This window comes from Mesoplodon bidens, assembly GCF_964165515.1.
Source record: "Mesoplodon bidens genome assembly, chromosome: 3".
Taxonomy (NCBI): domain Eukaryota; kingdom Metazoa; phylum Chordata; class Mammalia; order Artiodactyla; family Ziphiidae; genus Mesoplodon; species Mesoplodon bidens.
In genome coordinates, this window is record NC_138178.1 from 85,459,508 (window position 1) to 85,482,928 (window position 23,421).

General features: G+C 37.9%; 2 protein-coding genes across 6 annotated transcripts in view; one reads left to right on the forward strand and one right to left on the reverse strand.

Moving 5' to 3' along the window:
* Positions 1-927: 927 nt before the first annotated feature.
* USP50 (ubiquitin specific peptidase 50) lies at positions 928-19,944 on the forward strand (the record flags this gene model as incomplete). The annotated part of the gene is made up of 7 exons (XM_081229613.1): positions 928-980; positions 2,554-2,748; positions 2,987-3,182; positions 4,813-5,022; positions 6,498-6,640; positions 9,717-9,849; positions 18,745-19,944. The coding sequence occupies 7 exons, from the start codon at positions 928-930 to the stop codon at positions 18,934-18,936; spliced, it is 1,122 nt and encodes a 373-aa protein (XP_081085739.1). The 3' UTR covers positions 18,937-19,944.
* A 57-nt stretch (positions 19,945-20,001) lies between these two features.
* The window catches only part of USP8 (ubiquitin specific peptidase 8), a 101,177-nt gene continuing 97,757 nt past the window's right edge, over positions 20,002-23,421 (reverse strand). For all 5 annotated transcript variants that reach the window (XM_081229598.1, XM_081229599.1, XM_081229600.1 and 2 more), the window contains 2 exons: positions 21,006-21,138; positions 20,002-20,837 (listed from right to left, as the gene is read on the reverse strand). In XM_081229598.1, the coding sequence (XP_081085724.1) occupies positions 20,652-20,837; positions 21,006-21,138 (319 nt within the window). In that variant the 3' untranslated portion in view covers positions 20,002-20,651. The remainder of the gene's footprint in view (positions 20,838-21,005; positions 21,139-23,421) is intronic.

Sequence of the window (23,421 nt, forward strand, 5' to 3'; positions counted from 1 at the left end):
CAATGGTGTGTTAGTTTCTGCTGTATAACAAAGTGAATCAGCTATACGTACACATATATCCCCCATCCCCTCCCTCTTGCATCTCCCTCCCACCCTCCCTATCCCACCCCTCTAGGTGGTCACAAAGTACTGAGCTGATCTCCCTGTGCTATGCGGCTGAAGTGCTTTCTTAAGCACAGTTCTCTGTGAAGAAAATGAGAGCTCAGGAGCTCATGTGCGCTTTGGTATTTCTCAACTTATAACTTCTTCTTTGGTGAATATTTTTATTTGCCCAGTGTGGCATTAGTGGAGTGTGTGTGTGTGTGTGTGTGTGTGTGTGTGTGTGTGTATACCTCTTTTGCACTGTAATTGATGACCGTGAAGGGAAATACTCCAGTCTATACCAATGCTATGCATTTTGGGAAGCAGCGAAAGCCATCTGCCTCTTTCCCCGGTGTGAGACAGAGTCCCTCAAAGTCCCTGGAGTGGTGTGGTCACTGGGAAGCTGGATGAGTGCCCTAAGGGGACAGAGTTGCCATAGTATCCACTGATGTGGAGGCAAATCTTCTGTGTATGTGTGTGTGTGTGTGTGTGTGTCTGTAATATATATATACAAGAGAAACTTGGAAAGATGAAGAGAGGTTATATGTTCAGTTAATTCTCTGAAATCTAATCTTTTAAGTTTTAAAGCAACCAAGTAACAGTATCTCAAGCATCATTCTAGAACTTTGAAGTGTAATGTAAAGGATTATGATGTATGGGAAATCCAAGTTGGAAGGTACCTGAAGTATGGATGAAATCAGTTTGCAGCTACTGAAAGTAGGAAGGAACATATGAGTTGTTTATTACAAACAAGAAGAGCCAAAGTAACAGGCTTGGAGAAATGAAGTTAAAAGGATTAGACGTAGCTCCTGAATAGAAGTGAAAGACCAACGTCGTTTCAATAAAATGGCTTCACAACAGCCTTTCACTGCAGATGACTCTGGTATCTACTATGTCCTGTGAGCCTCTGTCTACTACAGTTTTCTAGATAAGCTTAGCTGGGCTGGGGTGGGGTGGGGGGAAGCCATGCTTAAAGGGGTCAGGCGGTACATGCCGAATTTTGAATGGATTCCTCAGGGTTGACCCATTGGGGGTCTCCCAAAGGGAAGGGATGGGAAGATGTTATTTAATATCTAGCCAATAGTTATTCCTAAAGAGTGACAGCCCAGGGCCTCCTGTGACATTGGTAAATAAAAGGGAAAATGTCCCTCCGTGTAAAAGAGAGCACTTTTCAAACTGGCAGGATTGTAAGTAGAGGTACTGACATGAGGTAGCTGTCTCCTGGAGTCCCAGTTTTAGATACTATGTGGAAAGAAAACCCAAAAGGATGAAGATACTGGGCTGCCTGGTACAGTAGCCAAATTACAAAAGGGAGCTCTGTGTGCAAAGAAGAGGACCCTCTCCTCTGTGCAGGTCTGGTTGATCCACATGGACACACGAATTCCGTAGCTACTGTTAAGGACATCCTGGATCAGTCATTTCTTTAAAGAAATATTTTTAGGTTACCATTAACTATGTAATCTGTGCCTCGTTCCTTGCATTGTTTAATCCTCACAATCCAACAATCCTATAAGGCAGGTAACATTATTCCTATTTTATAGATGAGAAACAGATATGAGTCCCAGATCATGTAACTAGTAAGTGACCATCAAAATTTAAACTAAATGCTCTTTCTCTCCCCCTCTCTATGTATGTGTGTGTGTGTTTATATATGTATGTATTATATATACATATATAACATACACACATATGTATGTGCTCTTAATATATGTATATATTCTCTTAATATGTGTATATATTATGCTCTCAAATGTATATATGGCATATATATGTATATACACACACATATATACTCCTAATATTTGATATATAAATCCAAATAACTCTTGACAGACAGATGATGGATAGGTAGATAGACAGATAGATAGATACCCCTTCTATGTGCCACTGCACATGCCTTAGTATATTACCATGGGCAAATGATGAAACCATTTATTTACACATGATATCTCACCTGTAAAACAGGATTTAAAAATAACTGTACCTACCCCATAGAACTGTTGAAAGAATTAAATGGGAAAGTTCATGTTAAGTACTTAACATAGTGTCAGGTCAATACAAGATAGCTATTGTTATTAACTATCTATTGTTATTATTATTACTGCTAATAATAATTAAATTACTTGCCCAGCAAAAAAGGAAATACTTTGGTATTTAGAGAGGAAGTCTGCATTTTAGCAAAGCAATTCTAGGTCTCTGAAAGGCCAATTTTTTCTGTTCTCTTGCTTTGGTTTTAGGAAGAAACTTTATCTCTGCTTATTTGGCCGCAGGCACTGTTCAAAGAGTCCCAAACAAAGTAATGCAATTTTAGACTCCAAGTCCGAATGCTTCTGTCTTTAATAGGGAATGTATTTGGTGGAAGTCTTATAAAGGACTCTTCTTTGTGTCATTAGGTTGAGACGGCCTTATTTCATTTGTACGTATTTTGTTTCCTCAAAATGCTGTCCTTTCTTCCATGTGGCACCAACACAGCACGGAGTGCACAGATCACTATGACCCCTTTCCAGTTAATGAGGCTGATGAGAACCAGCCCCATATCCAGGGCGTGACTGGTCTGTGGAACCTGGGCAACACATGCTACATGAATGCCATCTTACAGTGTCTCTGCAGCATCTCACCGCTGGTGGAATACTTTCTCTCTGGAAAGTACATTACCGCTCTTCAAAAGTAAGATCATTTGCCATCCCTGCAGCCGGGCCCTCACCCCTGCTTTCCAAGGTGAGGTTAGGGAAGGGACCCTCTGGTGTCCCTATGAAGGGCTAAACCAGTTAGGAGAGGCTACAGTGCCCCAGATCCCATTTCTAGGGTGAGTAAAATGGGAAGGTCAACCAAGAAATGAATGAAGCTTTGTTTGGGGTCTGATGCCACATGCTTAGCCGGAATCATTTCCCTTCCTTCTTCCAAGGGATTGCAGTGAGGTTGCCACTGCTTTTGCCTATGTGATGACAGACATGTGGCTTGGAGACTCTGACTGTGTCTCACCAGAAATATTTTGGTCAGCTTTTGGCAAACTCTACCCAGCATTTATGAAAAAGATGCAGCAAGATGCTCAGGAATTTTTGATTTATGTCCTGAATGAACTTCATGAAACTCTGAAAAAGGTAAGTAGAATTAATGGCCTTGAAATAGACCTTTAGCTCTATCAGCAACTTACACTTTTCATTCTTTTATTTGTTCAGTCAGTATTGCCTACTCTGTGCTGAGCACAGGTGCTGGGGTCACTATGGGGAACATTCAAGTTAGTATTTGAATGGGCCTGTATTTCCCCAATTTAGCTGTTTATCAGAATCACCTGGGGAGATTTTATGGCACAGCTTCTTAGGCCCTCTGGTGTTCTTGAATTAGAATGTCTGGGTTGTCTTCTGGGGAAACTCACTTGGGATTTCCAGTAATCAGCAGGTGAGGGGACCACTGGTCTAGTTTCCTTTGCAGTAACATCTGCATTGACTATTTTTTTAGAGTGAAAATTACATTTTTTTATAAAAATATATTCCTCATGAGGTATAATATATAAAATTTACAACTTAAAACAAGTGTTCTTGGTAGCTACAAACCCGAGGGAATATTAAGCTTGGTGTAAGGTGAAAGGACAGATCTGTAAACTGCAGTTTCATCTTTATACTAAATGTGCCTAACCTGAGTTCTTCGCTGGATTAGGACATATATTTAATAGAACATGAAGTTGCCAGTTACTAAGGAGGTTGCCTTTATTTATAAGACTCACTACCTTCAGCCTTGATATGAGACCCACACTCTCCAAAGATATGCCCTAGACTTTATGCAGTGTCTTTGTGCTGCTGTTAGCTTACCTCATAGCCAGGAGACATTTATCATGAAAGACCACAAACTATTACTGTTAATCCCTCTCATCTGCAATCCTCAGCTCCATTTTTAATTTTTACTGAGATATTCACAGCAGCACTTTTTTTAGCCAGAGGGGAGGGTGATGGTCAGTAAAAATCACTGAGGTCCTCATCTGCAGCCAGTCTGAAATAAATAGCATTCTGGTTCTCAAGGTTAAACTTAGAGTTAGAGGCATCAAAATACTGTCAGGTGGAAGACACGGGCAGGTGGGTGTGATGAAAGAAGCAGCCAAAGCGGAGCCTTGTGCACAGTTCCAAAGCATAGCTGACCGTGGAGCTAAAGCGCCTTCAGAATGTATATTCTGCTGAGGCTGTAGAATCACCAGTCAGGGTGTGCTCCCGGAAATACTGTTCCTGAGCATCAGCTAGATTTAAATCAGGCTACAGGGCTAGTGAAATCGGGCTGCCTTTGGAGTTTAAGATTTGCTCTTTAAAAAAATTTTTTTCTAACAATAAAAGAAGAGACTAAGGAACATAACCTGAAGGGACTGGAGGAGAGATCCAATTCCTTCATCTTACCTCTAGATCAGCTTGCATGACCAGAAGCTAGTTTGCAGCTTACCCTCTGCCCAGGAAAAACTGCCTGCAGGACCCTATATCACATTATCATTTACTGTCAGTTTATGACCATGGACATGTGTTTTTACCAGAGTTAGGGTGTCCTTGTTCCTCAGCTTCACTTAAAGAGGGAAATAACTGAATTATCAGAAATCACACATATGCTCTTAAGAAGTTCTTATTCTGTTTATTTTCTGAATCCAAAACTAAGTGGTTCTGGGTAGCATTCTGTTAGAAAAATCAGGTCATTCTATTAAAAAATTTTTGATAACCAGTAGTTGATTTGGGGTGAATTTGTTCCTTTATTCAGTACCACCGAAGAAGATCATATGAAAAAAGATCTATTCCGAGATTCTGTAGGAAGATGATTGCCAACGAGTCCTCCATCATCACCCGGCTGTTTGAAGGGCAGCTCAATTATAGCATCATATGTTTAAAGTGTGAGAACTGTACCTACAGGAACGAAGTCTTCACCGTCCTCTCCCTCCCCATTCCATCCAAATATGAGTGCTCTCTTCAGGTAGGGATTCTTACTCCTGGAGACTTCTTTTGTCTTCCTCTAACCCAGCCCTGGGTTTTCCCAAGGCTGTTTCCTACATTTTCTAGTATGAAGGGAGCTACTTTATAACTTAAAAAAATTGGAAACCCGTGATGAGAACGTTTTGTAGAAAAGTGACATACAACCAAAAGTTGCTATGAATTCAGATGCATCTCTAAATGTGTTCAATGAAAGAGCCTTACTGTAAAACTGGAAAGATGGGTGGGCTTTATTCAGTCTATTGAGATAGCTTGGTGCATATAGGGAATTTATACATATAAAACTTTTATGGCCCTTTCTCATCCCAGAGGTCTGTAGGTACATATTAGGAAATGACTTTGACTCTTATTCTTGAGCTCTTATGTTTTGGAAAAAAGCTGAGGAATCTGGGGGGAAGATAGAATGGAATAGTGCCTTGGTTTACCTCTCGAGTTTTCTTTACCATAATACCAAAAGTTAATCTGTAAACGGAGGAGTGGTGGGAGTGGGTGGCAGGGGTGGGTGGAAGGTGGCAGTAAAAGCCAGGGAATTGTGAGGAGGGAGGGAGCAATAAGTTTCCTTGCAGGAAAACACACATTTATATTTTTCTTCTTTTTTTTTTTTTTGCGGTACGCGGGCCTCTCACTGTTGTGGCCTCTCCCGTTGTGGAGCACAGGCTCCGGACGCGCAGGCTCAGCGGCCATGGCTCACGGGCCCAGCCGCTGTGCGGCATGTGGGATCTTCCCGGACTGGGGCACGAACCTGCGTCCCCTGCATCGGCAGGCGGACTCTCAACCACTGCGCCACCAGGGAAGCCCCTATATTTTTCTTCTTAAATTGCTAAAAGTCTTGAAATACCAGAGTTAGAGAAAATAATCCTACTACTTGTTCAGAACTGGGCTTTGTTCTCAGATCAAACTGCTAAACACTACTGAAGATGAATTCCAAAGCCTCTAAGTGAGGTGCTGGCAATCTGTGCTCATCTTCCTCTTTAGGTTAATGGTTTGCAGAGCGGGGAGCCTGGCTGGTTGAGGATGTCTCCTGTGGGCATGAGATCTAATTCTCTCTGTTCTGCTGTCTTTATTATGGGCCACCCCCAAATACAGGGATACGGTCATTTTTCAGTCCCCAGATCACTTTTCTGATGAGATGAATAACTTAAAGCAGCTGCCTGACTTGGTTAGTGGAAATTGCATAGTTGGTATTATTCTGAAACAAACCAGAAATGTTAAAATGCTGATTCAGAGATTAGAAATGAGATGGACATTTGGATCTATTTCAATAACTCATTGAGAAGGCAGCACCTCCTTTGCCAGGTGGACTATATCCAAGCTGCAGCTTGCGGCGCTGGCATCTCTTGGACTTGGAGAAAAGCACCGAGGATTACATTTCCGCAGCTCTTTCAGAGTTCTAATATAGACAGGACCCCAGGTTGCAGTGGATTCAGTTTGGTCACCAAATGCTTTTTCCCTCAACAGGACTGTCTCCAGTGTTTTTTTCAACAAGACACACTGACCTGGAACAACCAAATTTACTGTTCCTTTTGCGAAACCAAGAAAGAAACAACTGTGAAGGCCAGTATATCTAAAGCACCAAAAATAATTGTCTTTCACTTAAAAAGGTATGGATTTTGAAATTTTGTGAGAAGATTTTTTGAACAGCTTTATCATGATATAATTCACATACCATGCAATTCACCTATTTAAGTGTACAATTCAATGGTGTTGAGTATATTACATTAATTTTTAAAAATCTGTGGTAAAATATATATAACAAAATTTGCCACTTTAAGTATATAATTTCACTGGCATTAATTACATTCACAATATTGTGCATCGATTTTCCAAAACTTTTTCATCACCCTCAACAGAAACTCGGGAACCATTAAGCAATAACTCCCCATTCCTCTTCCCTCCCAGCCCCTGGTAACCTCCAGTCTACTTTCTGTGTCTATAACTTTGCCTGTTCTGGTACTTCATATAAGTGTAGTCACACACCATTTGTCCTTTTTGCTGGCCTATTTCACTTAGCATGTTTCCAAGGTTCATCCTTGTTGGGACATGTACCAGAAGTTCATTCCTTTTTATAGCTGAATAATACTCTATCGTATGTATGTACATTATATTTTGTTTGTATGTTCAACTGTTGATGGACATTTGGCACTCACTTTGAGTGCTTTTAAAAAGTAAATTTCCTATAAAGATGTTATAAAATAAATAAATAAATTCCCTAGCTCCACCCTTGGGGATTCTGTTCACACAGGTCTGAGGTGGAATCTAAGCATCACTATTTAAAATTTTAACACCCCCCCACCGCCCTCAGTTATTATTTTTATTTTTTAATTTATTTTTGGCTGCATTGGGTCTTTGTTGCTGTGCGGGCTTTCTCTAGTTGTGGAGCGTGGGTTGCGGTGCGCAGGCTTATTGCGGTGGCTTCTCGTTGCGGAGCATGGGCTCTAGGGCACACGGGCTTCAGTAGTTGTGGCTCGCGGGCTCTAGAGCACAGGCTCAGTAGTTGTGGAGCGCGGGCTTAGTTGCTCTGCGGCATGTGGGATATTCCCGGGCCAGGGCTCAAACCCGTGTCCCCTGCATTGGCGGGCAGATTCTTAACCACTGCGCCACCAGGGAAGTCCCAGTTTTTATTTTTAAAAGTTACAAATCTACAGAAAATTTGAAAAGGTATATAATGAATACCCATATACCCTAGAATCTTCATTAGTTGGTGCCACTTTGCCACATTTCCTTTTGTTCTTCCTGTCTGTCTCTTTCTCCTTCCAGCCCTCCCTTCCATTTTGTTAGCTGAACCGTCTAAAGTAAGATGCAAACACCATGGCATTTCATGCTTAAATACTTCAGCATGTATCACCTGAGAATAGGACATTCTCCTACATAATCACAACACCATTATCTATAGCCCAAGAAATTTAACAATAATTTTATATCACCCAAGATACAGTCCATATCTAAATTCCCCCATCCCCAAAATATCTTTCATAACTTTTCTTCCAATCTAGTATCCAGTCAAGAGTCAGACATTGCATTTGGCTGTCTCTTTTAATCTAGAAGACTCCTTCCCTCTTTTTATATATTTAAACATTTTTTTTCTCATTTTAAGTTTGTTTAGATTATGTCACCCATCCTGGATTTGTCTAATAGTTTCCCCATAGTTAGATACAGGCTAAACTTTTTTTTTTTTTTAGCAAGAATTTGCCATAGCTGATGTTATGGACTTGTCATTACATTACATCAGGAGGCAAATAATAAAAGTTTGTCCCACTATTGGTAATGTTAAGTTTGATCACTTAGTTAAGGTAGTGACTATAAGATCTCACCATTTAAAGGTATAGTAGTTTTCCCCTCTGTAACTAGTATCACTCTGGACTCATGGATATTTTTAAACTTAATTGGTTTAATATCCATTACTATTATCATTCCTCTCCATGTTCAAATTGTTAGAAGTTGGCCAGTGGGATCCCCTTCAAGCCAACTCCTGTGACCCCATTAGTTAATTTAAGTTTACTTACATATATAAAATGTATCCTTCTTTTATATAGTTCTATGAATTTTGACAAATGTAATGTAACCATCACTGCCAACAGAGGTTCTTTCCATCACCCCAAAAAGTTTTCTCATGTTCCTTTATAATCAATTCCTTCTCCCACCCTCAGCCCCTAGAAACTTCTGATCTGATTTCCATCTTTATTGCCTTTTCCAGAATGTCGTATGTTATACCATATATGGCCTTTTGAGTTTGGCTTCTTTCACCTAGCACAATGAGATTAACCCATGTTGTGGAATGTAGTCATGGTTCCTCCCTTTTGATTGCTGTGTAGTATACCCTTCTATGAATGTATCAAAATTGTTGATCCATTCACTAGTTGATGAACATTTGAGTTGTTTCCAGTTTGGGGCAGATATGAATACAGCTGCTATAAATTTTGCATATAGGTTTCTGTGTGGATGTAAGTCTTTGTTTCTTCTGAGATGATACCTAGGCATGGGATTGCTGGGTCATATGATATGATATTCCCTTAGTTTTTGCAAACAAGATTTCTTGCTTTCTGGCACAAGAATATCTCAGCCTCACCCAGTAATTTCCTTTCCCCTGACCTAAACCAGCTGTTTTTCCAAAATGAACATAATTTATTCTTTAAAAAGCTCTGGGGTGATTCTGATATGAACTCAGATTTGGGAACTGCTGATCTGTATAACACATAGAGAATGTGACAAGATTTTCACAAAATTTTATCTTATTAAAGATATATTAAAACCTCCAAGTTGGAAAACAGGACACTGCGAAGACAGTGTGTGCTGAAATCAACATAAGGAAAAGCTGAGTCAGCTTGGTTAGAGTGAACAGCATCAGATGGAGGGAAGACTTCTGGAAGTTATCAATGTGATTTCTACTCCCCCCGACGCTGAGCTTGGCTTCATCCCTTTCTTTTTCTCCCGCTAGATGACTCTACCCTGTCTCACTCCCTGACTCAGGTTCTTGGCCCACTTCAGCCTCAGTTTTGGCTGTGGAGATTCAAATATATGTAGATAAGAAAAAAATAATTTATGTATAGGTCTACACCAAATAATCTTTCCAAGAAATTACTTTTAACTGTACTTGGAACTTGTGAAGGTATGTGGACTTCATTCATGAGTGGTTCACAAACTTACTTTCTATTTTACACATTTATTATATCTCTGCAGGTTTGACATTCTGGGTACAATGAAAAGGAAACTGAGGACAGATATTCATTACCCGCTCACTAACTTGGACCTTACTCCTTACATTTGTCCAGTTTTTCGGAAACATCCTAAATATAACCTCTGTGCACTGGTGGTGAGTAAAATACTGAAACTATTTAAAGTAACACAGGTTTAAAGAAAACTGTAGAATTATCTGCTTGAATGACTACTACTTCTATCTCTCCCTGACTTCTCCTATACTGCCCTTTTTAAAACAAAATATAGAGCCTGGAAACTCTCTGCTTTGACCTTGAACAGTAGAGCAGTGAAAGAATACATGAAAGAATACAATGTCCTCTATGCTGCCTCCCCACTGTCCCTCTATACTACTACAGAGTATTTGTTTATTAGTATTTATACTAATAAATAATACTATAACAATAGTAGAGACAGGCTATTTCAGATCTAGGGACATTTGTGAGCTGTGCTCCGGGGGCAGCAGAAGTCGGTTCCAATAGCTTTATGTTGAATAATCACGAGCCCCTCTATGGTGAAAGCCCCAAACACTAGGTACACGGTAGCCATAGACTCACTGCCTGTGTGCGTCAGTCCTAAGGAAACTCTGGGGGTTCCCTTTGGCTCTAAATCAACTGTCATCATTGAGGATTCCCTGAAGGAAAGAAAGCATGGAGTATAATTCAGACCAACTCACCTAGAACTTCCCACAACATCAACCACCCCAAGCAACAGGACATTTTCTGGGTTTCTATTCTGGATCACAGTGTTAAAGATCTGCTTCAGAACATTCAGATTTCAGTTGAAACTGGAGGTCCAGTTGTGTCCAATGTCAGATGGGCGGGGCTCCCACTGGAGCCCAGTATGATTCACCAGAGCCCTCCGGTGTACTGAAGTCTAATTCCCCTTTTGGGCTTATCACTGAATTAATATAAAAAGTTGATCCCACTGGTCTTTCTCTTTAACATCTCTCAGAACCATACTTCAAACTTAAAAAAAAAATCCCTCTTTACTTTTTTCTTTTTACTTCAAGCCTTGACATTCTCCTTTCTAATTTATCCTGCCCTTAAATATGATTTTCCTTCTCTTACTCACCAATTTGGAAATCTAGAGTGACATCTTCTTCCCTATCATAAAAGACTCTAATGTGAATTCCAAAATGATACGCCCCCCCATATTCTACTGTTTTAACATCTCATTATAAGTGTTTCTGCTTCAAAAAAAATCCAAAAGCAGAATTTATAAAAAATTATGTGGTAATTATCTACAGTTACATAAAAAGAGTCACCCAAGCTTCCTATAAATTCTTAACCCTTTTAGTGTTTAAATTATTAGTTAATTGAAGGGTAAAAATTGGTTTTGAAAGAGAAATATATCTAGAATTTTCTGCAAATTGATGATTGATCAGAAACAAGAACTAAGCATCTTAGAAACTACGATGTATGGTCATAGGGAAAGGCCAGCCATAGCTCTGTTACTCAAGATGTCGTCCCCAGGAGACACCTGTTAGAAATAAGGAATCTCAGGCTCCACCCCACATTTACTGACTAGAAACTTGCATTTTATCAAGATCCCCATGTGATTCGAATGCATATGGAAGTTTGAGAAGTACTCAGCTAGACCAGAAGGGAAGGATTACCTCCACACCACCCTTAACAGAGATTTATCCAGCTTTTGAATAAGCACTTAAAGAGCTTCCTGCTTTATTAGGAAGATTCTTTATCTGCCAGATTTGTTTGATTTATTTTACAAACATATAGTGCTTGCTATGTACCAAGGACTGTTCCAAGCACTTTATGAATAATCAATCATTTAATCCTTATGTAGCCCTGTGAAGTGTAGGCACTATTATTATCCCCATCTTACAGAATGGGAAACAGGAACAGAGGTTAAATAATCTGCTCCAATCTACTGCCTACAAAGGGCAGAGCCAGGACCTGAAGCCAGGCAGGCTGGCTCCAAACAGTCCTGCTCTCACTGCCATGTTATGCTGCCTCTGACTGTTAACTTGTCTCTCTGTATGGGGCACAAATCTACCTTCGTCCTTGTAACTCCTTCTATTTGTCCTAATTCTGTCCTCTGAGGTAGTAATAGTAGTATGTATGTGGCTTTTTGGTTAACAAATGCTTGTACATATGTGTTAGTTAAACAGAACACATTCTTCTTTCTTATACATGATGACCCTTCAAATATTTGAAAATAGGGCTTCCCTGGTGGCGCAGTGGTTGAGAGACCACCTGCCGACGCAGGGGACGTGGGTTCGTGCCCCGGTCCGGGAAGATCCCACATGCCGCGGAGCGGCTGGGCCCGTGAGCCATGGCCGCTGAGCCTGCGCATCCGGAGCCTGTGCTCCGCAACGGGAGAGGCCACAGCAGTGAGAGGCCCGCGTACCGCAAAAAAAAAAAAAAAATTGAAAATAGTGATCATACACCAACAATGTTTACCTCCTTCAACCCTTTTCAGATGACTGGTTTCTAAAAAACTTTTTAAAATTATGAAATATTTCACGCACAGAAAACAGAATACAGTAAGTGTGCACACAGATGTTAAGAATAGAATATTGTAGAAAAAATCAAGCCCCTGTGTATCTTTAACAACCCCACTCCCCTCCCTTCTCTGTCCTGAATTTGGAGGGAATTATACCCATGCATTCTTTCGTATGTGTCTATACTATACTTTCATACTTTTATCACACGTGTGATATAGTGTATTTTGCGTGTTTTATAAATCTAGTATCATTAACTGTACATATCCTTCTGTAACTTTTTTCCTCAGCATTATTTTTATGATATTAATCCATACTGATATATTAGCTTTAGTGCATATATTTACCTGCTTTACTAATTCGTTGTGTCTATTTATTTATCATTTCTCCTGTTGCTGGTTAGGTTGTTTCCAGCATTCTGCTCCTACAACTTTGTATAATGCATTGTCATGTGCTAACACATGAAACTTTATATATATGTGTGTGTGTGTGTTCTCCCAGATCACATTTTGAAGATAACTGACCTGAATCTCTCCTTTAATCTATTAACATAAAACACTTAATTTCTTTTTTCTTTGCTAAAAATGTTTTCACATTTTTTATATCTATTTTCACAGTCGAGAAACTAACGTGTAACTTTCTCATACTGTTCTTTTCTGTTTTTGTCTTGAGGATCAGCCTGTTTCTAGCCTCATAAAATAAACTGGCCATTCTTTTCTATTCTTTGGCACCGTCTGCAGAAGATAAAAATAACTTGTTTTTTGAAAGGCTGGTAGAATTAAACAAAAAAACTATCTGGTCCTGAAATTTTTATTCTTGGTGGGTGGATTTTTAAATATTTGGTCTATTTGCTTTAGCCAGGATGACTATTTCAGGAGTTTCTGTTTCTTCATTTTTGAAAAAATAAACTTTTTATTGAGATAAAACATACATATAGAAAAATGCAAGCCATGAATGTAAAACTCAATAAATTTTCATAAAGGTAACCTGCCCATGTAACCAGAAAACAGTTCAAGTAGAATATTACCAGCACCCTAACTGCCCTTGTGCCCCCTTCTAGTCCAGGAGACCACTGGCTGCTGACAGAATAGGTTTTGCCAGCTCTTGTGCTTTATAGAAATGGAATCATACTGTGTGTACTCTTTTGTGCCTGGCTGCTTTTACTCAAAATTATGCAACATTCATTCATATTGTTGCATGTATTGTAGTTTATTCCTTCTCATTGCTGTATAGTATTACACTGTGTGAAAATACCACAAATTGCTCTACTCAAAGATCATGAAGACACTTACCTATTCTATCTTATAAAAGCTTTGTTTTACTTTAGCATGGTTTAAAAAATTATTTTTAAAACTTCCCATTTTTTACATTTTCAAATTTATTGGCATAAAATTGCTCACATTATACTCTTGAAATTTTAATATCTCTATTGAATTCTCAGTTCTCCCTTTGTTTATTCTTAATATTATCTGTGTCTAATCTGTTTTTTCTTGGTCAGTCTTGCCAAAGTTTATCTATTTTGTTATCTGAAAGAACCAGCTTGTGGTTTTGTTGATTCTTTATTCCGTTGTGTTCTATTTCATTAATTTCTGATCTTTATTTCCCTTCTTATACTTTCTTTGAGTTTCCATCAACATGTTATTTAGAGGTGCATTTGAAAAATTCCAAACATAATTTTATTTAGTCATCTTTTTGTTACTAATTTCTAATTTAACTGCATTCTTATCAGAAAATATGGTCCAAATGTTATCCATTCTTGGTACGTGTTGATACTCACTTTGTGTCATAGTTTTGTGTGTGCTTGAAAAGAATTTTTAAATTAGGTTCAGGGTTCCATATGTCCATTCAATATAATTCATTAATTGTGTTGTTTGAATATATACTCTTAATAAGTTTTTGTTTGCTTTAACAAGATTAATAACTGAAAGATATATGATAAAAAAGACTGATTTTACCAAAATTTTCCAGTAATTGTCATAATTTGAAGCTATGTGTGCAATTTTACATCTTTGTAGTGAATTGTTCCTTTTATCATGCTAGGGGAATCTTTTAATACTTAGCTATACCATTTCACTTAAAGTCTGTCTAGTCTGATATTGAAAAAACTATTCCAGCTTTCTTTTGGATGATATTATTTGTTCTTTTTCTGTCCTTTTCTTTCTTTTCTTTTGTTTTCTTCCAGTTTTATTGAGATATAATTGACATACAGCACTGTATAAGATGTACAGCATAATTATTTAATCATGAAATTATCACAGTAAGTTTAATGAACATCCATCATCTCATTTAAATACAAAATTAAATAGAAAAAAAGTTTTCCTTGTGATGAGAACTCCTAGTATTTATTCATAACAACTTTCATATGTGACACACAACAGTGTTAATTACATTTATGTTGTACATTTCATCGCTGGTACTTATTTGTCTTATAACTGGAAGTTTGTACCTTTTGACCACCTTCCTCCAATTCCTCCTTCCCCCACCCCCCGCCTCTGGTAACTACAAATCTGGTTTCTTTTTCTATGAGTTTGTTTTTCAAGTATAATTGACTTAAAACAATATGTTAGTTCTTGTCACACAACAGAGTGATTTGATAGTTCTATACATTTCAAAATGATGACAGTGTCTAGCTGTGCTATATCATTACACAAAGATATTATATAGTTATTGACTATATTTCCCACACTGTATATTTCATCCCTGTGACTCATTTGTTTTGCAACTGAAAGTTTGTACCTCTTAATCTCCCTCACATCTATCTTTCCTTTGCCTATGCCTCTCCCTTCTGGCAACTACTTGTTTGCTCTCTGCAGCTATAACTCTGTTTCTGTTTTGTTTGTTCATTTGTTTTGTTTTTCATATTCCACATATAAGTGAAATCGTGTAGTATTTGTCTTTCGCGGGCTGACTTATTTCACTTAGCATACTACCTGCTAGGTCCAACCAGGTTGTCACAAATGGCAAGATTTCATTCTTTTTCTTTTATGGCTGACTAGTATTCCATTGTGTATATATGCCACACCTCTTCTTTATCCATTAATCTACTGATGGGCACTTGGGTTGCTTCCATATCTTGGCTATTGTAAATAATGCTGCAATGAACATAAGGGTGCATATATTTTTTCAAATTAGTGTTTTGGTTTTCTTTGGATATATGCCCAGGAGTGGAATTGCTGGATCATATGGTAGTTCTATTTTTAATTTTTTGAGGAATCTTCATACTGTTTTCCATAGTGGCTACACCAACTTACATTTCCACCAACAGTGTACTAGGGTTCCCTTTTCTTCACATTCTCACCAACACTTTATCTTTTTTAATAATAGCCATTCTAACAGGTGTGAAGTGATGTCTCATTGTGGTTTTGATGTCCATTTCTCTGATGACTAGTGATATTGAGCATTTTTTCATGTACCTGTTGGCCATCTGTGTGTCTTCCTTGGAAAAAATTCTATTCAGCTCCTCTGCCCATTTTTATTTGTTTGTTTATTTATTTATGGCTGCATTGGGTCTTTGTTGCTGCACGCAGGCTTTCTCTAGTTGTGGCGAGTGGGGGCTACTCTTTGTTGCGGTGTGTAGGCTTCTCATTGTGGTGGCTTCTCTTGTTGTGGAGCACGGGCTCTAGTCGTGTGGGCTTCAGTAGTTGTGGCTTGTGGGCTCTAGAGGGCAGACTCAGTAGCTGTGGTGCACAGACTTAGTTGCTCCACAGCATGTGGGATCTTCCCGGACCAGGGCTTGAACCCATGTTGCCTGCCCTGGCAGGAGGATTCTTAACCACTGTGCCACCAGGGAAGTCCCTTATTCAACGTCTTGTTGCTACTACACTCAGGGTAATTTCCTGTTTTGTTTCTATTGTTTATTCATTCTCTCTTCAATTCTATGTACTACTTACTCTCTATATTAAATTTTTAATTTCAAGTATTTATCATTTCTGAAAGTTTTTAGGTTTTCAGTTTGCTTCCTTTTCTTAAATGTCTATATACTTTCTGTATAGTCTCTATTACCTAAAGTCCTTGGAGTTTTTAATCTTGCTATTTATTGCCTTCTAACTCTTACTCATGGTGAATTGTTTCCTTGTGAGCTCTTTAATACTGAATTGTGAGTTCAGCATCACTGGGTTTTATATGTGGGTATCCTGTGCAGCCTGAACTAAGGTGCATCAATCAGAAAGTAATTCTCTTTTCTTTTGCCAAGCAACCCCCAGATACTTTTCATTGTCACCTTAAATTCACAGAATTCTGAGACACAGACGGTAGTGTAAATTTGAATCCCAAACCAAAGAGAAGCCAGGTCTGTGGTAGTGACTTTCCAGGAATGACTTTTATTCTTTGTACCCAAAGCCTAAGCTAAGCTACGCACTGGAGAATGGATTTGTTCCCCCCCTAGTTTATTCTTTTATTGAGGGTGACTCTCTTTAAGAGGTTGTGGCTATGTGTGTGGATTTCAATCCAACTCCTCACCTTGCAGGGACTTAAGACTTTACCTCCAGCCCTTGTGAGACCTTTAAAACCCAAGCACTGTGGTTCCAGGGACCAGGAACTGTCTTTGCTCTCAGGCAGTCACAGCATTAACCACACATCATGCTCATCTTTTATTTCCTCTGTTCTTGGCCCCTGGAGATTACTCTCACTATACAATCTTTAAAGTTAGCCATATATTTCAAAAGGTATTTACCATGTTTTATCCAGCATTCTTTTTTTTTTTTTGGCTGGTTGAGTCTTCGTTGCTGCACATGGGCTTTCTCTAGTTATGGTGCGCGGGGGCTACCCTTCTTTGTGGTGCATGGGCTTCTCATTGTGGTGGCTTCTCTTGTTGCGGAGTATGGGCTCTAGGTGCGTGGGCTCAGTAGTTGTGGCTTGGGGGCTCTAGAGTGCAGGCTCAGTAGTTGTGGTGTATGGGCTTAGTTGCTCTGCGGCATGTGGGATCTTCCTGGACCAGGGCTCGAACCTGTGTCCCCTGCATTGGCAGGCAGTTTCTTAACCACTGTGCCACCAGGGAAGTCCCTATCAAGCATTCTTTACAGTTTCATAACTGAGGCTTTCAGGCTAGCTAATTGTCTGCCAAAATTACTGGGAATGGAAGTCTAGAATGACTACCCTATTCTACTATGTCAATTTTTTTGTTTGTTTACATTGTCATCAAAACAGAACATATTCCAGCCATAATCTGTCTAGTCACTTTAGAACATTACTTCATCATCTGGATCCACCAGATGTTTTGTTTTTCTCAAATTACATCACACTATTATGGGCACCATTTTATAAATAAGGAAGTTTAAGCATATCAGCTTAAGGTCACATGGCCAAGACCAGGACCAGAGCCTGAATCTTTAAAATGTCAGCTTTGGGATATTTCTCTAAGGTTTAACAGGAGATGTGGGGAAGATGAAGAAGGTCTAAGGGAACACTTAATAAGTACCTCCTATGTGCTAGCACTATAAGAGAGATAGTAGTTGTATAAGACAAGGTCTTATTACCCATTTTAAAAGACGGGAACTAAAGCTCAGAAAGGTTAAGTAATTGCCTTAAGGTCATTGTGTAGTATTAGAGCTGAATTCATAGAATTGACGAGAAAAATCCATTTTCTTCCCTCTACCCCAGGGGTCAGCAAACTTAAAAAGCTAGATAGTAAATATTTTAGGATTTGCAGGCTATGTAGTCTATAGTCTCTCTTGTAACTATTCAACTTTACAGTTGTCGTGTGAAAGCAGCCACTTAAAAACAAACAAGTGAGCATGGCTGTGTTCCCATAAAACTTTATTTAAGGACATTGAAAAATCTGAAGTTCATATAATTTTCACACATCACAAAATATTATTCTTCTGATTTTTTCCAACCATATAAAAATATAAAATGTATTCTTAGTTCACAGGCCATATAAAAACAGGCAGCAGGCTGGCTTTGACCCATGGGCAAATGGTTTGTCAACCCCTGCTCTATGCCATACCACCTTCTGAGAAGTGAGGTTCTCCAATGCCTTTGTTTCAAACATTGCTTTACTGGGTTAGGGAAGACATGGGAAAAAGAGAATAGAACAGGTTCTTTTCTGGGCCTTGGATGACCAAGGGAGCTGTTGCTGTACAACCTCCGCAAATTGTGTGGTAGCAGTATGCAGTTGTTTTAATGTCTTGTTCCAATGTTAAATGTCTTTTTCCATGTCTATCTTAGAGTGTCTTCAAAATTAAACTATAAGCTCATTTAGGAAAGATGACTATTTTCTTATTTTAAAATTTCCTTTGATGTTTAATAGTCTATGTACAGTTGGTACTCAGTAAGTATTAACTGATAAATATTAGAAGATGCCAAATACTATCCTATTTCATTCACAGAGTCTATTAAATAATCGATGGACACAATATATAACCATTTCAGTGACATGAAAAATATACCAGTCAGGCTATATGTATGATTTGACGTAACGTATGATTTAGCTTTTAATCCTTTAGCTTGTATAAGGGACAATTATAAAAATATTTCTTGGCCCTACCGTTTGGGTTCTAATAGTTAAAGTATTCAAATGTAAATACTGTGTGACATTCCTTTCTCCCCTAGAACCACTCTGGCGATCTGGATGGTGGCCACTACACTGCTTTCTGCAAAAACTCAGTGACTCACGCCTGGTATAACTTTGATGACACACAAGTCAGTGAGATTCCAGATACTTCAGTTCAAACTGCTACAGCATATCTCCTGTTCTATAGCTGCCAGCCCTTTTCTATACCTATACAAAAACGCAAGAGCTAGGAAAATGGTGTTTCCTGAAAATTGCAAAACTAGCAGTTAGAACCTAGTACTTAAGTTTTGCTTTGTCATTAAAACTCTTGCAACTTACTTGCATCACTGACATTTTTAAGTCTTTCTGGCATGTTATGCAACCTTTCACAAGGTAAGTCTATAAAAAGATGGGTCCTGGCCCACTGAAAAAGGCAGCATGAAAATGATGCAATGCTAACGAATGGGGACCTTCAAAGCAATCAGATTATAAGTATCGTGTTCAGGTTTCAAAGTACAGTGTTTATTAGTGTGTATTTTTATCATAAACTATCTCATAATAATTATATATATCCCAAGAAATTATTTTCCAAAGATACTTCATGGAGCTAAACCAAAATAACTTTTGTTCAAGTGGCTCTGTGAGGTTAGGAATGTGATTTGAAAATATTTAATTGTTCAGACAATTTAGGCAAGAAACTATAATCTCTCAGACTAATTGCAGAACATGAAAAGTTGTCAGTTTCACAATTCAACACCATCCTTTCATCTTCTTTCTGGGAGTCCATTAATGGTGACATCTTTCAGAAGCACCTTTAGAATCCCGTTTTGATGTATTATATATTGACTTTACCTATAACAACTAAGTCCCTGAGGTAAATGATAAATTCTAAGCTCCTCTATCCCTTTTAATACATCACTTTGTAAAGATGTGGTTTATAATGCAGTTCACTTTGCAGTCATGTCTGACTCATCTCTTTTTATATTAATCCTAAGAATTCTACTACTCTTGATAGAATGAGTCTGGGCATTAAGTTATTTATAACTTACTCTGACTCCCAACTCTGAGAGAATCATAAGTGCTATATGCAGTTCAGGGTCAAGGTGAAGGATGAGTGGAATCAAGTGATGCAAAGGAATAAGTGTACTAAATTTTAAGTCATTGTAGTGGTATAAAGAGTGTATGTATAAAATCTGTAATTCTACTGTTCTATGTTTAATAATATAAAATTAAAGACAGAACACTTACAGGGTTTTAAATTATTTTTCTCATTAAGATTTTAATGTAGGTGTAAATGAAAATTCTCATTTAAAAAATTAAAGAAAAGTTTCAATTTATTTTTTTAGAATAAAGATTTAGTGCACAAATACAGCCCAAAGCCAACAGAAAAATAGCTTTGCCCTGTCATTTCCCTAAGAAAGCACTGCAATTACTCAGAATAGGCCAAAAGGAAAGAAAGAAAAGAAAAAAGCAATCCTCTGAGTTCTAGGCTTCACAAAAGGACCACATATTATACTATGTACATCGATTTGATGTGCAAGTGTGCAATAAATATATACACATACATCCTATCTGTTTTACATCATTCTAGAGTATTCATAGAGCAAGCTGGGATTTAGAAATGTAAAAAGGCCATAACAGTAAAAAGGAAAATAAAGGATACAATGGTTTTTAGACCAGTAGAATAATTATGCTTAGCTAATTATTTTAACTTTGGAGCAAACTAAGAAAGTTGTTTTGAAATAAATGGTACCTGTAAGGAATGCTTACTGCAATACTTGTTAAATGTTCTTGGTCAGTTTTTTGATAATAGCACTGACCTGAAGTATATGGTATAGTAACACAACTCTCACTGTCCTAGAATTCCTTTAAATGGCCAGCTATAGCTATCCAGAATCTTTAAGCATTTCAAGAATTGTGTTGCTCAGCCTGTTAAAAGATAAACTAGCTTATAACCTACTTCTCCTTATGTGGCTACATCAGTTACTCGTGGTCCCAATGACGTATAAAAGAGGATATAAGCTGCTGAAGATTTCACAGAAGAAACGGAAATATCAGAAACTTCATGATCATCAAATTTAAACCACCGCTGTCTTGCTGCATTTTTACAATAGGCAGTGTAGTGGCCTCCATCCAGCCCACCATAGTGATTCTGTGCCAAACAAGACAGAAAATCAAATCAAATTGAATTATTTAAAATATGTCAATAATTTCAAAGAATTATGTTGTTCTTACTTTCCTATGAGGTAAGGAACCACCTGAAACTGGGTTTTTTAGTTTGCTTCAAAAGAAAACGTATTTAGTTTAATGAGATACTTACCGAAACAGAAAACAAGTTATATTTCCTCAAATTGTTCTTTGGACCAATAACATACTGTGACAAGTCAAGATTTTCTAATGGGAAGTCCACAGATGTCTGTAATTTTTGCTTCCATCTGCCATCGTAGGAAAAACTGTAGAGCATAACATTACAGCAATTACACTGACAGACCAAAGACATCAGAATGAACCCTAATTCATTCATTAACAATCCAGATTTTTAGACAGGACCACAAAATCCATTTCAAACACACAATCAGAATTTTAATAGTGGAGGGACCTGTTAAAGACACCTGGTTTCGGACTTCCCTGGTGGTCCAGAGGTTAAGACTCGGCGCTTCCAACGTAGGGGGCGTGGGATCGATCCCTGGTCGGGGAACTAAGATCCCACATGCCGCGTGGCGCAGCCAAAAAAGAAAAAAAAAAAAAGAAGAAGAAAAGATAATGTAAGTCCCCTACAGACGAATCTTCAAATTGTGAACTTCCAAAGATGTGAATGTGCTCGTGTATGCCAGCTGTTGTACTGTACTACTATACTTTTCAAGGTACTATACTGTAAGATTAAAAATGTTTTATTTTTTGTGTTTGTTTTTTATATATTATTTCTGTGAAAAGTATTATAAACCTATTACAGTATGCCTAGTACTATATAGCAGACTTAGTTGGGTACCTAGGCTAACCTTATTGGACTTACAAATGAATTGGACTTACAAATGCACTCTCAGAACAGAACTCGTTCATATGTAGGGGACTTGCTGTACTTGGTTTCATTTGTTTTACAAATGAAGAAACTGCCGTTCACAGATATTAACACATTATCGACCAGAGACGTATTAATATGTCTTTTGTTACCCGAACGTATTGACTGTAGGCATTTCAATATTCATTTACATAACAAATCGCCAGCCGCAGGCGTTAGTTTCTGCAAAAATCCCCCATCAATAATCAGTTAAATGTCTAGCCACAGGTCAAACAGCTAGAGTGGTAGAGGTAGGGCCATACCTTGGTCCCTTAATCCCTAGACCAGCTAAAGCTGTTAGATTAGTCTTCTACAAAGGTAAAAAGTTATGAAAACCCCCATTTATAATGCTAATCACCACAAAAGTACAGAGGAATGACAGAGGAGAGCTGCTCTAGATTTAAGCTTGTACTTTTGGGTACACTAGAGCTGGTAATTGCGAGCATATAAATTAGTGACTGAAATAATGGCATTCCATTATCCTGACATATTCTGCTTCTTTAAACACCAAAATACTGGTATTTTGGTTGGTGTAATACGGTTATTTCAGAATTATTTTTAAAAAATGAACTCTGAACCATTTATACTTTTAGATATTCTCCAAGAGTAATACACAGCATTAAAAATTTTAACAGAACAAATGTGTAATCATTTATAGAATGTTTATACCTCCACAATCTGCAAGAAGCAGCAAAGGACAACTGATATAATAAGCTTTTGTTAGAAAATTTACATAAGAGGAATTTGAACATATCAATGTGGAAATTAACATAAATAACTGCCTAAGAATCTCCAATAATATAAGATGAAACAAAAAATTAAAAAGAAATGTTTTCTTTGAAACAAAAATTAGAGCTCTCCATAAACAGATGAAACTTCCTTTTAAAGTTTTTCCAAAAAATGACTTAAAGTTATCACTCCACAGATGGATACCATAAAGACAAAGAATCAGAGCAAAAGACCCGGCACATGTTTTACAACTCTCGCCATTATTCTTCTACTGCTATAGGTCCAGATCTTTTTCATTGGCTGGAAAAATCTGGGCAAAAATATGTGTGCACTCTACAATGGCATCCTTAATGTTTTACCTTTAAAAATTATACTTTTAAAAAACTCATATATTTCATTTTCAGCACAGTATTCTTTTTTGTTATGTTTACTATATTGTTTGAATGATAAATTTTATCTAATAGTGTGTTAGAGTTATATTGTATAACATTATTTTTATACATTTTCACTGAATGCTTTGTAATGATTTAAAATTTTCATATTTGAAATGCAATAATTTAGTTTCACTGATTTTTAAAACAATTTTATATTGGAGTATCATTGATTAACAATGTGTGTTAGTTTCGGGTGTACAGCAAAGTGATTGAGTTATACATATACATGTATCTATCCTTTTTCAAATTCTTTTCCCAGTTAGGTTCTTATGGAATATTGAGCAGAGTTCCCTGTGCTATACAGTCGGTCCTTACTCATTATCTATTTTATTAATTTTTAATTTTTTATTTTTTTGGCTGTGCTGCGTGGCTTGTAGGATCTTAATTCCCCGACCAGGGACTGAACCCACACCCTTGGCAGTGAAAGTGCAGAGTCCTAACCACTGGGCAACCAGGGAATTCTCTTGGTTATCCATTTTAAGTATAGCAGTGTGAACATGTCAATTTCAAACTCC